Source organism: Physcomitrium patens, chromosome 1 (genome assembly GCF_059467195.1).
Source record: "Physcomitrium patens ecotype Gransden chromosome 1, ASM5946719v1, whole genome shotgun sequence".
NCBI lineage: Eukaryota > Viridiplantae > Streptophyta > Bryopsida > Funariales > Funariaceae > Physcomitrium > Physcomitrium patens.
Genome location: NC_143410.1, coordinates 24,034,368 through 24,049,945, shown reverse-complemented (window position 1 = coordinate 24,049,945; position 15,578 = coordinate 24,034,368). Strand labels below are relative to the sequence as shown.

General features: G+C 40.3%; 1 protein-coding gene and 1 long non-coding RNA gene across 11 annotated transcripts; one reads left to right on the top strand and one right to left on the bottom strand.

Annotated features, from left to right (window-relative positions):
- Positions 1 to 2,110: 2,110 nt before the first annotated feature.
- LOC112288505 (uncharacterized) lies at positions 2,111 to 9,894 on the bottom strand. 8 transcript variants are annotated; one of them, XR_016505469.1, is made up of 4 exons: positions 8,209 to 9,894; positions 7,095 to 7,931; positions 6,536 to 6,602; positions 2,111 to 6,424 (listed from the first exon to the last, which is right to left on the bottom strand). It is a non-coding gene; the product is annotated as an uncharacterized LOC112288505 (long non-coding RNA). The 8 variants fall into 8 exon arrangements; XR_016505461.1 differs by having other exon boundaries at positions 2,113 to 6,424; positions 6,536 to 7,002; XR_002971600.3 differs by adding an exon at positions 6,831 to 7,002 and having other exon boundaries at positions 2,113 to 6,602.
- Positions 9,895 to 10,356: 462 nt separating this feature from the next.
- LOC112285419 (uncharacterized) lies at positions 10,357 to 13,519 on the top strand. Of its 3 annotated transcripts, none has more exons than XM_024526279.3 (3): positions 10,357 to 11,141; positions 11,410 to 12,691; positions 13,108 to 13,519. In XM_024526279.3, exons 1-3 carry the CDS (start codon positions 10,920 to 10,922, stop codon positions 13,119 to 13,121), a joined length of 1,518 nt encoding a protein of 505 aa, XP_024382047.2. In that variant the 5' UTR covers positions 10,357 to 10,919; the 3' UTR covers positions 13,122 to 13,519. The 3 variants fall into 3 exon arrangements, with proteins under 3 accessions (XP_024382047.2, XP_090110348.1, XP_090110347.1); XM_090254222.1 differs by having other exon boundaries at positions 11,410 to 12,727; XM_090254221.1 differs by having other exon boundaries at positions 10,359 to 11,141; positions 11,410 to 12,792.
- Positions 13,520 to 15,578: the final 2,059 nt, after the last annotated feature.

Below are 15,578 nucleotides of genomic sequence, written 5' to 3'. Positions count from 1 at the left end.
AACTTAATGAATTTGCACACTATGTTGGAATTAAAAGATGTTGATAATCCTTTAGAGATAAATATATATATGTCCTTATCAATATATTCATTAAAAAAGATTGTTTTGACATCTAATTGATATATTTCTAAATTATATCAAGTAGCTATGAGTAATAGGACTTTTATGGAATTAAGTTTAGAATAAGGGAAAATATTTTAAAATGGTTAATATCTTGTACTTGAATAAAGCCACATGCTATTAGCATAGCTTTATATTAATTAATAGTACCATCAGCATAGGTTTTAATCTTAAAGACATATTTAAAGCTAATCAATTTTTAATTAATAGAAGTAGTATTAACTTTCAAGTTTGATTTTTTCTTTTTTAATGATTTAAATTCAACAATAATGGATACTTGCCAATGATATTCATTAGGTTTGGCTAAAGCTTCAATCATAGTTTTAGAAAGTTTTAGATGAAGATGTGTTGTCTTAGCCATATTAGCTTGATAACTAGACTTGTGATAGATATAAAAGAGTTGATAGATTCTAAATCTCTTGATTTAACATAAAAACATTTATTAAAAATAACATTTTAGAATACTACAATGATATTATTATGTTTGCTTACAAGGCAATAAGCATTTGATTCTTTATTACATCTTAAAAAAATAGCTTTTATAGAATAAGAGTCAAACTTTCTTTTAGTTTTTTTTTAAACAAGGATATGAACTTACTCCTAAAAACTTTTAAATAAGATTGATTAAGTCATCTTCTAAACCATATTTCAAAATAAATTTTATTTTTTATAATAATTTTAGTAAAACTTTTATTTTAGAGATAATTTATAATCTGAAATACTTTTTTTAAATATTTAGGTAATTTAACATATAATAACATAACTAAAATGGCTTCTATTAAAGTTCTTTTGATGCCTTTATTTTTACAAAAATCACTAAATGAATTAAATATATATATATATATATATATATATATATATATATATATATATATATATATATATATCTATGTTCTTTTTACACTCAAATTATAAGATTATAATTTTGTGATTAATTTTTTTCTATAAAATTCTTATAGAATATGAATTTATCAAATATTTTAGATTTTTTTTATTAAGTAGACATAATAATATCTAGATAAATCATCTATGAAAGTATCAAAATATTTACATCCAAAATATGTATCAATTTACACAAGGCCGCAAATGTCAAAATGAAAAAGTTTAAAAAGCTTTGTAGCTTTTTGTATGCCACTTATAGGAAACTTTTCTTTGTATTGTTTACCTTCAATACATAATTGACAAAAAGTCATTTTATATATATCAAAAGGATCAATGCCTTTTGACATTAATTGTTGATTTATATGGCTTAGTCTTAGATGTCATAAATCAGCCTTACTCAAATTTTGTATAGTAGTTGGTATTGCCAATGCTTTTTGATTTGAGATTATAATAATGTCCAATTTTATAAGTTGGGATTTAACTTGCACCTTGCAATTGTATGGTCTTGTTTATTTAATAATGTTTAAATTCAAAATTTAATATAAATTTCACCTCTAATTTTCTCTAATTATTTACAAATTCTTTACAAGTTTAATTACATGTATGACATTAGATATGATTTTCTCTATACCAGTTAAAAGTCTTATTGTAACGTCACCATGTTCTTTTATTTTATAAGATGTACAATCATCTTATAAATGCATAAGTTTTTAATTTACATACTTTAGATAATTAGTGAAAATATTTGATTTATGATACATATGTTGTGTTGCTCTAGAATTTACATATTACATAGAAGTAGATTGTGACTATAATTCCATAAAGTCTATTTGATTTTGTAACCATATTTAATTATTTTATCTCTTGAGTAGCTATTCTTCTTTGCAATTATAAATAAGATATATATATTTTTTACAATAAAAGCATTTCTTGTCAATAGAATAGTTCTTTTTCTCAAAAGATCAAGAAGATTTTTTAAACTTTTTTTAAAAATTCTTATATTTTTTTAATATAGTGTGATTTTTTATTATTATAAGATTGCTTCTTTTAAACCTAAAAAACTAATATATTTTTTATAGCTAAATTCATATCCTTTATTAAGATTTTTTATTTTATTAATTTTCTTATTAATGATTGTATAAAATATCTATTTGTATTCTTAAAGAGTTAATTATAGATCTATAAGATAGGAGAAAACTTCTCAAAAGAGTTAAAATTGTTTCATCATCTTGAATTGGACATCTAGCTATTAGCAATTGCTTAAGGTAAGATCTAAACACATGAATATATTTAGTGATACTCTCATTTTCTTTCATTTTAAGAGTGTGTAGTTTGTCTTTAAGATACATCTTGGTTATTGCATCTTATGATTCAAACATACTTTTTAATTCCTTCCATAATTTATTTGATGTCTTATATAATTGTATATGTAATATAATGTTATTTTTGAGAAAATTATTAATTATTGTTAGAAATAATATATCTCTATCTTCTCAATGGGTATTGTTTTTAACTCTTGTAGCATGCAAAGTTGACATACTAGCAATAATTTGTGATGTATTAGGTGCTATATGTAAGGATTTAAGTTGCCAAATGTTAAAGTTGCCAAATGTTAAAGTTGCCAAATGTTAAAGTATGTGCCATCAAATTTAAAAACATGAATGATATCAACCTTGTAAGTCATTCTTAATATTTTATAGAAGGAACTTACTACATTTTGACATCTAACAATGAGAGTAAGCGTTGATAACGTTTTAATATCGACATATTCACATTCATTACGGTGACATTTTGATATTTGATCGTAAACCCACAGGAGACGTTGAAAGCGGCCGATGTTCATGCTGGCTATGGCATCCACACAGAGGTTCAGGTGCTACGCGGCCCATAAGAATCCGTCCGATTACTAACGCAATTCCTTGCGTAGAAAAAAAAACACACAAACTATTCGCTGTAGAATTCATTTCCACTCGATTTCGGAACATTGTTTGGATCTATGAATGTTGATTCATCCTTGTTGAGCCCCTCCCAAATCTCCTCTCCGGCTGCGAAACCTGACCCATATCGAGGCGTGGATTTCTCCCTCTTGTGCTCGAACACAGACAGTCCGGTCTGGATCTGCGTTGGTCAACTAACTCCTTCTTTCAGTTAGTATCTGGTCCTTCCACCGAGGTAACGCAAGTCATACAATCTTCCAGAGCCAGTTCTGTGGAGTCAGTGTGACAAGTCGGCACCTCAAACTCTACGACCGTTAGCGGTGGAAACTCTCCGCACTTCACTGATGGTCTGGGGAGTCGCATCTGAAGGCACCTCAGACAACGCCGCATAATTGTAGAAGAAACGGGTTCGATGATTGTGGAGCGATCTAGGCGTGATGGACAGCGGCAACGTGTGTGCATACTGGATGTCATCCTCCTGCTCCAACACTTTGCCACTTGTCTCATTGCAGTGACGGCTGTGGTCTCAGCAAACGCGGCTGTGGGATAGAACACGATGAGCTCATGTATTTCGGCTCCCGCACTGTCACCATGGGCTATGTCCAGCTCGTCGGCGTCACCAACCCAAATACTGAGCTAGATTCCAGCTCCCACATGCTTCTTCTCCAACCACTGCTTCTGCCATACAAAACACAAATTAGGAGAATGGGTTGGAGAATGAGCTCTAGGGAATGCAATATCACAAGGAAACAGACTGAAGAATGATCTCTAAATGTTCTCTTCAAAGATTGTTTTTATCAATTTATGTTACAATTTAGAAACATTTACAGTAGAATCCCAATGATTGCGCTCCTCCCAGCTCCAATATTCCAAGTCTCCATCGTCCTCCAGACATTCGTTCTAGAGTCGCACTGGTCGAGGGTACAGTACAACATCTTCTACTCGTATCTTGCATTAGGGTTCACTACTGTTGCACGGTGTTCTCGGGTATATCTCTCCATGACCTCGCTCAATGCTCTGATGATTTCTGAAGCGGTAGTCCATATGGACCGAATTTGATTGACTTCTCTGGATTGCACAAGTCCTTAGTATAGCTAATTTTCGGCATCTTCGGAAGTTCGGTAGACTTCCTTGCAACTGCAGGGTTGAGGGCATCTCATAATTGTTGAGATTCATCAACCAGCCTTAATGTTATTATTGGATTTGGTTGTCGAGTACGGGAGTGAAGTAGTACAGCACATGATCAGAAAAATGATGTGAATGATAACCAGGGAGAGCCCTGCCACTATTATATAGAAATCATCCAGGATCGAGGAATTTTAAACGACGTTGGGGAAGAGTGGCGCCGGCAAAGGAACCTGGCGAGCTTTGAATTTATGCCTCGCATTCTCTGTGTTTACTGTTAGCCATTATTGACCTGGAACAACGTTGTTATTTGCTGCAAATGTCGATGATGCGAATGAAGCAGTGACGTAATATGATATGCTCAATTTCACTGTTACTGGTGGCTGCCCATTCCATGCAACTAGGTCAAGGATTCCTCGTTCCAATATCATCTCTTCGGTGATGTGTAAATTCCACCTTGCCATTTAAAATGCATTCTTCTAAAATCTTCCTCAAATCCGTTGTTGCTTCAATATGTGATTGTAATTTATAAATAGGAGCCTTTGCTTTTTCTTTTACAATTTCTCTTTCTTTTGGAAAAATATTCTCTTTTGTCGCTTCATGCATAGGATTTTTATGTTGTCGTGCTTTTTCTCCCCTCATAGTTCTTTTATCTCATGGCCCTTCATTATTTTCATCTCTCTTTTATTTTTCTTCTATTAATCTTTTATGTTGATTCTTTGCAACATATGCATGTACACATAGACTATCAATCAGATCATTCCAACCCATGGTTTCTTGAATAGACTTACCCGCATTAATTAATATATTTCTAGCAACCTTGTCATTTGCCGCACACTTCATTGTACTTGGCCACAATGAATTTATATGATCCAATGCTTTAATGCTTATGCTGGCACAATCTTGAGTAAGTCCAATTCTATATGTCTTTGTTTCCTTTGCATGAACCATCAATACTTTCATACCTCCATTGCCAAAGTTTGTCTCCAATTTTTCTTCACTTTTTTTTAGGTGTATTATATCAACTTTGAAAAAAACAATCTCTTTATGTAACACCTCTATAAAATCTTCACATTTCCTTCTCGAATGATATATGCTATCATATCACATGCACCTATGTACTACACCTTCTATCGATCCTAACCTTTGTTTTATTAATACTCTTGATGATTGAACCTTCTCTTCAAATTTTGCAAATTTTATTTGCAAATCTCTCATCTCTTATATAATTTCATTGATGTCCATTTCATCTTTCTTTGATGTAGCCATTGAAGGTTGAATCATAGATATAAGATTGGTAGTAGGTATTCTTACTTGGGATATTTGCAATGGTCTTTGAATACCCACCTTGTCCTTTTTTTATTCTCTTTTCTCTTTTTGCAAGCAATTCTACTACCTCTTCTACTTCTTCCCAATTTGTTGTTAATCCTTCATCTTCTTCTTTATCTTCAAGCAAAATTTCCAACTTTTCTTGCAATTCTTCATTACCTACTTAAAGAAAAAGCTTGATTTTACTTGGATCTAATAACTACCCATCTTTCTTTGATAAATAAAAATATTGCTTTTCAAACTTTTTTAATGATTCTGTTGCTAGAAGATCATTTTTTTTTTTTTCCTTTTAATTCATTCAAAAAATGACTTTTTTTGTAACCTTGTTACTATCTTCCAAAAAAAATTCATCCTTCAATGCTTGGGAAAATTTCTCTTATAAACCTCCAAAATGTGCTATAAGAAACTTTACTTGATTTCTTATCTTTGGTACAAAGGCTAATTCAAATAATTGAACCATCTTCCTTTCTTAAATATACTTTAATTTTATTTTTTTGACATAACACCTTAAATATTTTATAATATCATTTTCTTCAAATTAATCAATCTTATTTACAACTTCTTGTAATGTTTTTTTTGCCATACTTTCTTTGCGATCTTTAATCTGTTGTTATTGCATAAATAAGGCAAAAGCTTTAAATATGTTTGCAAAATTGAGATTGAAATACATATTTTGTTCTTTACTAGTTCTGCCACTTATAGCTCCTCTTTCAACTCTCTTGCCTTTCTTTTGTATAATTTAAATAATCCAAGAAAACCAAATATCTTTCATCTCAGGTTTTTTATGTCGAATTCACCAAATATGTTGTATTATGGAAGGTAAAATCGAAATTGCTATTACAAAATCTTAAGTCTAATAGAATATTAAATAAACTCTAATTAAATCTTAACAATGCAACACTAGCTTTAATCAAATTTAAAAGAAACCTTAAAATAATTACAGGAGAAATAATAAGAAATCTTAAAAGCCATGTCAATGTGCAACTTGATCCTTGTTAACCTATTGTCACTTTGTCAAGAAATGTTCAAATCTGAGAAGAACACACAAAAAGATTATTCAATTTTGTTACAAACACTCACACTCAAGTGAAAGTAACATTTCATAAATTATAATTTATTAATGAACCCAAAGTTGTACATACCTTCAAATATGATCAGATATTCAATTATGTGAACATAGAGTTTTGAAGCCTCTCAACCACAAAACTGCTGCAAAAATGAAGAAAGTACAACAATATCCCTAATTTTAGTTACAACTCAGCCCAACATTATGCTCAAGTGTAGAGAGAGAGCAGCTGTCTGAGGCTCGCATTGAAGCTTCAAATGACCAAAATGCTAGCACATCTATGCCAAGCATATCAATATCCGATTTGAAAACAAAAAAAAAAAAAAAAAAAAAAAAAAATCCTACTGGTATATACTTGTGGGGGTGTTCACCTAAAGCTGTGGCTGAAACAGGTTGAACAAAAATAAACTTGTAAAATGAGGGACCCCTTGTTGGGATTGAAAAGAACATGAAATGTATTAATTAAGAGGTTGTGAAAGCACGTCAATTGTTACTATCATCCACCACGTGCAAAGGCATCTTTCGTTGAGGACGACTTTCAATCTGCCAAGTCAATATAAGAGTTTCAAATACTTGTGCACCACAATCCACGTACATTACCATTTAATCCATGTAGAACTACAGAAATTGAATACCTTCGTAAGATTGATGCTTCGCAGTGCTAAGACAGTGAGTGCCTTGAACGGAACACCTGGTCCTTCTTAGAATGTGGGCACAATACTGGTCTGCGTCAAGACAAATCACCTAGACAATTTCGAGCAATGAATATGCACGAAAGTGGAGACCTCAAACTTAAAAAGTTGAGAAAACACTGAGACTTGCACAGGCAAAAGACTGTTTGCATGCAATGTCATCCCAAGAAAGAAATTGCATATCTGCTAACAACAACCATGGATCACTTGGCCATAGACAGCTGCAGGTATACACCAATAAGATTCTTGACGTGTCAGGTTCTTGTTCAATAGTAAAAATTCACGTTAGTGTATCTATAAAGAATGAAAACCCATCCCACCTTTAATGGTAGACCAGTTCCTGGAACAATAGGTTGTTTAGCAAGCATTAAAAAGCGAGTGATATTGTCTAGATCATCCTGCACTTTCTATTATCACAAATTACCCACTTCAGGCAATGATCGTGTATCCTGAATCCATGTTGGTGCCCAAGATCAACCCAGAAACGTACTGGAAAAGCACTTCTCACTAAACAACAAAAAACAAGACCTTCCAACAGCAGAAATTGACACTTGTATTTGTCTATCCTCAGGCTCTGTCCAAAATAAATTATACGTTTCAAAGGGACAGAATAATACCCGTTTGCCATCTTTAAGGATGTCCTGCCTGTATATTTCTGTGGCCCGTGCATTTCCAGCAACTCCTTTATTCCGAATTTTATGAATGATTAACTGCGAAAATCAGTATCACATTACCTTGAATCTGATTCTCCATTAGAAGTCCTGCGCAAGATTAAAAGCACTGCACATTCGATTAACATCAGAAAACACAACTAGATGCACAATCAAGAAAGGCACAAAACTTCACCCTGAAAATAATCACTAAATCAATGCAAGTGAACGCACAAAACTGTCTCCGCAACTAAGCTTCAGAAATAACATAGTTTAAAGAAAAATAGAAATATCCCCTTCCAAAATCCTAACATGAAATCTCAAAAGGTAGAAATGACGCTTAGAGAGATTTTATAGTTATAACAGCCATCTGAATTACAAACTTCAAAAATCAATAGTTTGATTACCTGTGCAGCTACAGCTGTATGACCTAAAGTTTCGAGTCATGACGAACTTCGTCGATGTTTGCTCACATTGAGTTAGAGACTGTGATTTGTAAACAAAGTTAAAACCAGATAATAAATGTTCCAACCATTATGCAAATATGAAAGACTTTACATTCTACATCAGACATAAACGAAACTAAAGGGCAATGAGTTGATAATAATAACAGTAATTTGTTTATAAAGAATAATGACTTAGATATATAACGACTCTCTACATCACAATGGAAAAAAAACTCTCGATTAGAAGTTCAGTAACTAGTAGCAATACACACTTCCTCATGCTACTGGCAACTGGAAGTAGTACTAAAAGAGACATGGTGTTTTTCAAGCAGCAACTTCTAAACCAGTAACTTGGAAAATTTTACACCACAGCCACTCTTACCCTACACTATTCTGATAATGAAAATACACCTCGAACAAAGCAACCACTAGTGTGTGAAGCATTATGTATCAGGGTGTGACTAAAAACTCGTAGTAATCCCGCTTCCTTAACGCCTGGAAGTCATGTACGACAATGATGAACTGCAAGTTGAAGTTTACCAACTATGTAGGGACGATGACTTTGAAGTAGATCATAATTGCGATGAGTGCTTCCATCGACAGCATTCTCTATCGGCAACACTGCTCTCTCAACTATCAAAAGCTTGACTGACAGGAGTCCAGAAGCAAAAATATTGATGAGAAAGCAACCAGGCACTAATCTTAGTGCAAATTTATCGTGCTTCACGCTATGGACTGAAACTACTCGCAAGTGATCCTTAAGAGATTACCTGATAAGGAAAAACAGGAAATCAGGTCGATGCCTGGATGGTAAAGACAAACCGTAGCAGGACAGAGGCTCTGTTCAATGCTCAACGAGAACATCGAATCAGACGATCATAGATAAGGATAATTTTTCGTAGGTACTTTTTCGAACAGGTCACACTATCACGAATCCAGACACTTCCACAACAAAAAGGTTGACAACAAATGCCATCCGCGATAAACATACAAACCTTGTAATTCTAAGATAAACTCAGAAGAAATCCAACAAAACAGGTAAACAAACTCCGAAACAAACTTCTGTACGGGCACCTCCGTGCAAGAAATGAGATAAACAAATTCTCGTATACGTTAAACTGTAGAAGCCTGCTGCATTACTTCAAATCTTCCGTATAAAACTTGTCCAGATTGGAAGCCTGAGAAGAATTGATAGAACACCTGGAGAACATCTAAATTTGGCAACTCGCAAACTTACAGCCTCAACAGAAGTCCCGATGAAATATAATCATTATTCGGAACTTATTCCGTAGGAACAACCGGCGTCTCAGTGTCCTAAATTTCCTCGGATTTCCCTTCTTCAATCCGAGTATTAGACTTATCCTGGATGACGAGGACATGTCTTTCGCTAAAACATCCGCCAGCTCCATTCAAAAAAGTTTTCGGAGCAAAGGACAAACTACGCCTTCCAAACCAACCAACGCAATACAATCTGGCCACCGGAAACAAAATCCAGATCCTCCGCACCTTTTCCACTGCTTAATTGTACTTACTCAAACGCAGGTTGCACTCTCCCAAATTCACCTCACAACAAAGTCTAGAGTAGAATGGAACTGGGGCTCTGACTCGGGCGATATACCCGCTCTTCGAGCATCACTGGTTTCGTCCAAATTTAGAATCCAGACGCCATCATCGAAGCTAGTGCCCTCTCATGTGTGACGAACCACTCGGTTCTAAACATTCATCCACTTTTTCTCATCCATGTTTACTCCAGATGAAGGGTGGATGTTCAATGGATGACAGCACGCACAGACAAACCGAAGAGAAGAAACAAAGAACACGATGAGGGGGGTACGAATTGCCATTGCGATTCAACAACACAAACCAATGATAGGTGATGACATCGAGGTGGATGAACGAACATCCAGAGAGAAAGAGGGGCGGACAGGCTCAGTGAGTTGGGGAGGATAACGGAAACACTAGTTGGAGCTGTTATTCGCAGGATGTGGGCTATAATGGTGTCATGGAGGAGGAAGACTTAGTTTGAAAAGGTGAGTCGTGGGGGGGAAGGATTGGGGATCGCCTCCGCAACCTCGGGCACCAACCATAACACTAGAAAGCAATTAGAGTCCGTGCGGGGCAGTTAGAATGGGTGTCACAAAGCGAATGAACACGCGGCAAGACCCATTTCCTCAAGAGGCATGACAAGCGCGCGGGCGGGCGTGGAAGCCAGTGACGTAGCCCCGGCTTCGACGGGCTCCCGTGAATGGACGAAAGCAGGCACCCAGGGAACGTCCCGTTCTTGCCAGTTCCCGCGCCCGTCTACTCTCCGCCTCGTCTTTTTCTCTCTCTCATTCCTGAGACTGCCTCGTCACACGTCCTTCTCCACCCTCCATCTCTCCTATTGTAGTCCGCTCCCCATTCTCTCTTATTTTTGTACCACGCTTCGGGTGTCACTGCTAACCCTAGGCTCACGCTTCCCTCTCCTTCCCCCCTGCCCCACCGCGGCCTGTTGGTTCGCGCGTTGAATGCGGATCGTCCAAGCAGTTCTCTACCTCTCCCTCTCCTTTACATCATTTTAGATCTTTGTGTATGTAAGGGGCATTTGGGTTTGGTGGAGTCCGATTTTTCTAACCATTTCAGCGGGAGTTAGGAGGGCGGGAAGTCTGGCGGACCAGGACGGGTCGGCGGCCATGGACTCCGATCAGGGCAAGCTGTTCATCGGCGGCATCTCTTGGGAGACGACGGAGGAGAAGCTGCGCGATTACTTCAAGAGCTATGGCGAGGTGGCGGAGACGGTGATCATGAAGGACCGCGCGACGGGGCGCGCGCGGGGGTTCGGGTTCGTGATATTCGCGGACCCGAGCGTGGCCGATCGGGTGGCCGGCGAGAAGCACACCATCGACGGAAGAACGGTAAGCGCTCTGTCTTGGACTCGGGGAGGGGAGGGGAGGGGAGGGCCGGTGGCGTGGTGAGGTCAGTGCGGTAGGGCGCGAGGGTGGGAGGGAGGGAGGGGGGCGGTAGGTGTCGGGCGAAGGGGGATCGAGGTGGAGTTGAATGCATGGGAGGGGGGTGGCATGCGGGAGTGCGTGTGGTGATGGTGGTTGGTGGCATGAGGTTGTGTGGCAGTTGTATAACTTTGTGTAGCGTGTCTTTGTTAAATATTTTTTTTTCCCATTCTAGGTGGAAGCGAAAAAAGCTGTGCCGAGAGACGAACAGCAGAGTATACCTAGGAGCAACAGCGTGGGTGGCCAAGGGCCTGCAACATCCCACACTAGGACAAAGAAGATATTTGTGGGGGGCTTAGCCTCGACAGTTACAGAGGATGACTTCAAAAAGTATTTCGAGCAGTTTGGTACTATTACAGACGTGGTTGTTATGTATGACCACAATACGCAAAGGCCTCGGGGGTTTGGCTTCATCACTTTTGATTCTGAGGATGCAGTTGAGAACGTGATCCAGAAGTCGTTCCACGAGCTGAACGACAAGATGGTGGAGGTGAAGAAGGCGATTCCGAAGGAGCTGTCGGCGGGGTCGGGGCGGGCTGGCGGGGGGTTCGGCGGAGGCGGTCGCGGCGGGGGCAACTACGGATCGGGGTACAGCCAGGGAGGATACGGGGGTGGGAGTCCGGGAGGAGGGAGCGGATACGGGGGGCGCGGGGACAGCCGGTACGGGCCGACGCCGGTGGGGCGAGGCGGGTATCCGGGATACGGGGCCGCGGGGTACGGCGCAGCGGGATTCGGGAGCAGCGCGGGGTATGGCGCGGGGATGAACGGGGGGTATGGAGGCAGCGCGTACGGGAGCGGCGGGGGGTACGGGAGCGGAGCGGGAGGGTATGGGAGTGCAGGTTACGGGAGCGCTCCCGGAGCGGGAGGGTACGGAAGCGGGGCGGGGTATGGCAGCGGGGGCACGGGGAGCGCAGGGTACGGGAGCGCCCCTGCGGGAGGGAGGAGCGCGTGGGGGAGCGGGGGTGGGGGATACGGGACGGGCGCGAGCTCGACTGGGTACGGGGGGAGCGGGAGCGGGAGCATGAGCGGATACGGGAATGCGGCGTGGGGGACGACGGGGACGGGAGCGGGGGCAGCAGCGAGCTCGGGGTACGGGAGTGCTGCGGGGTATGGTTACGGGAGCAGCGAGACAGGGTACGGATCGGCGGGTGGGTATGGCGGTAGGGGTAGCGGGTACGGATCGAGCGGGGGAGGAGGAGGGTACGGGAGCTCGGGCGCGGGGACGGGGAGCGGGAGCTACGGTGGGGGAGGGTACGGGGATGCATATTCAGGGTACGCGGACAACACATGGAGGTCGTCGGGGTCGGAGGCGTATAATTCGGGGACGACAGGGTCGGTGGGGGGCGGGAGCGGAGCGGGGTTCGGCGTGGGCGGAGGTGCGAGCGCGGAGGGAGCGGTGAACGGGACATCGGGCTACGGGGGAGGATATGGTGTGGCAGGCAGACAGACACAGCGAGGTCCTGATGCCAGATTCAGGCCCTACCCTGCCGCTGGTGACCGCACTGGCTAGTCACTGCATTTGGTTGCGTACGAGGCTTAGGGAGCATATGTTGATAAGGTCCTTTGCTTATGAAACTAGTCCTAGTTGACCATGTGGGGGCGGGGGCGGGGGCGGGGATGTGGTGTTGTGGGGATGGGGTGGGGAGGGAGCATGGATGTTGATGGGGGGTCGGAGGGTGCGGGGGGAGGGGAGGGGGTGCTTAGATGGTGGAGAGTAGTGGTAAGAGCGGTGTCGAGGTAGCGCATGATGGGTAGAGATGTGGGGCGGGTAGTAGGTGCGTGCGATGCGTGAAGGAAGTGGTGGTGGGAGGGTGATTTGTGGCGGGATTTGTGTTGCGGGGCTGACGATGGGATTGTGTTGGGATGGGCGCAGGCGTGTCGACCTAGTGTTAAAGTAAAGGCGGCAGGATTTTGGCTGCATGACCATGGTCCAGAAATGTGGAGCCACAGGCGGCGAGGAGCCGATCGAGTGGTCGGATGGGAATGGAGTGACCTGCCAGTAGGTGTGGTGTAGGAGAAGGGGTAGGGGAGGAGGGGGAGGGCCGAGAGTTAGAGGAAGCAGTGGGTAGGAGGCGGTCTTCTGTGTTTATTTTGGTTGCGTAGGAATTGGAATGTCCGATACCACTTGATTTTTTCAGAACTCTGTTGTGTAGTAAAGTAGTGGAGACTACATGGTTAAGATGTGCACCATGGAGAGAGATACGGTAATCACTAGATTCTGAACAGATTTAGGGACGAGGTGGTGCTATGGTTATATTTATTGGAGAATTACATTTTGGCGTGCAGAGAGTTGTGGATGTGGATGGTGATGATTGGAATGGAGGGTGGAAGGGGGGATGGGTAATGGAGAGTAGGAGACGGAGGAGGTGGAAGTGATATGTGGTGCAGACATTGTTGAGCTTGATCAGTTGCAGTAGGTCTTCTTGTTGGAAGGAATCCTCGATGTACTTCTAGTTGGTTTAGGAAGACACATTGATCCTTAGTTTTGCTGGTTGGTCCTATGTACAATGTAGTTTGAAAATTTCAAGCCTGTGGAGCATTCATATAAATACACACATTTCTTTGTTATAGTTTCCTTGGAAAATTTGACGGTTTCAGGGTACTGCCGTAGTAAGCCGTTTGGGGTAAGTTCGTTGGTTTGCATTTGTCAGCTACTCGATTATGCTTGGAATATAGTTGTGGCCTACTTTTTATTGCGCGTGCTGGCTGTGATGTCGTTGTCTGACACCTGGTTGATTACAAGGATATATGGAATCGCAGGGTTTGAATGAGTCAAGTTGGAAGATCTTTTTTATGGCACGGTTACATGATGGCATTGATCCCTTTTGTACAGATTGTCTTGGGGCATTGCTTTGTCAGATGAGGGTTGTCGGCTTTGTGGCCCACATTACATGAGGTGGGCTCGTAACGTCTTCCATCAACCTGCGAATGCTGGTGGTGGGATGTGGAAGATGTTGGGAAGTGTGAGTTCTTGACAATTAACGTAAGTGGTTCCTGCTGTTTCTTTTGATTTATCTTTCATGAGGCTGACTTCTAAAAATTTGTGCTAACCGAATATGTGGAACAAGATGCCTTGCACTCTTAAGCACCTCGTTGATTCTTCACAATCTCGATAGAACGGATGTTGGTTATCAGACGAATAATCGTGTACATATACATATCTGTGTTGTTGTCTCAGAACGGATATTGAGGGCTTCTGAATTCATTTGCTGTTGTGTCTCCCACTGGATTTTTTTTTTTTTAGTTGGTAATTGAAAGCAGGTATTTATTGTAGACTATTTGTGTAGGTCGAAGCATTGACATTGGTCAAGATCAGCATTACCTAGAATGCTTAGAATGATTAAGCTTCTTCGTTGGCAATGTCAGATAATGTTAGAATCGTATTTTTTCCCGGACATTCTGGTTCTATAAATTCATTATTTCATTTTTAGCAAATATGATCCAGCTGTAATTAAGTATTAGAGGACTTTGATAAGATTAGCTTGTATTGCATCCTCATCTATGTTTGTCATAGGTTCAAGTGTTTCCCTTCACAGTAAATTCAATGGGAGTCCCCTATAATTAATTCCCTAGTTCTGATAGCTTTGGTATAGCACACACCGTAAACCACCTTTTTTATTCTGCTATCCATCTTTTGCTCCGATGTATTGCAGTTGAGAGGTAAGTTCCTAAACCCGTGTACGGATTATTTAGTATATGTTGTCTTCCAAGCATATGCTAATTTTAAATTACCCTGAATCAACAATTAATAATGCTTTTGTATATGGCACGTATACATAAATATTTTCAATATACGTATAATGAATGGCACGTATACATAAATATTGAAAATATAAACAATGGACATTTACAAGCTGGAGAGCATTATCTAGTATTCACATTCAAGTTATTAATAATTAAATAAATAAAATAAAAATTTGTTAGATTTTCACGAACTATTTTTGTGCTTGAAGATACAAATTTCATAACTCCGAACTAATTCTGATACACACGAAGTTTGTTATTGTGATGAAGGCGGGGTAGAAACAAACGAGGGACACATTTATTTAAACATTGCCTTCTCTCTACCCAGTGCAGTTCTTTTTTGTATGGAAAAGTTGGCGGTCGGTTGGCAATCCACAGGGTGACCACGCATCAATTCTGAACTTGACAACCGACATAAAAATCTGCCGTGGCCATCTTCATATGCAAGGCCGCCGATTTGATGCCAATGCAGATGCGAGGACCAGCCTGGCTAAACAGTGCAAATGTTCGGCATCAGTCAATATACTTATCACCCAGAAGAAAGTTTATGCACCTATCTGGACTGGGGATAAGGCAGGACACGAATTACAAGCCTGGAAA

Bases quoted from the DNA above. Each gene is read 5' to 3' on its own strand.
- LOC112285419 (XM_090254221.1), top strand. From the start codon at position 10,920: ATGGACTCCGATCAGGGCAAGCTGTTCATCGGCGGCATCTCTTGGGAG. The intron at 11,142-11,409 runs GTAAGCGCTCTG...TTCCCATTCTAG, and splicing joins ACACCATCGACGGAAGAACG to GTGGAAGCGAAAAAAGCTGT.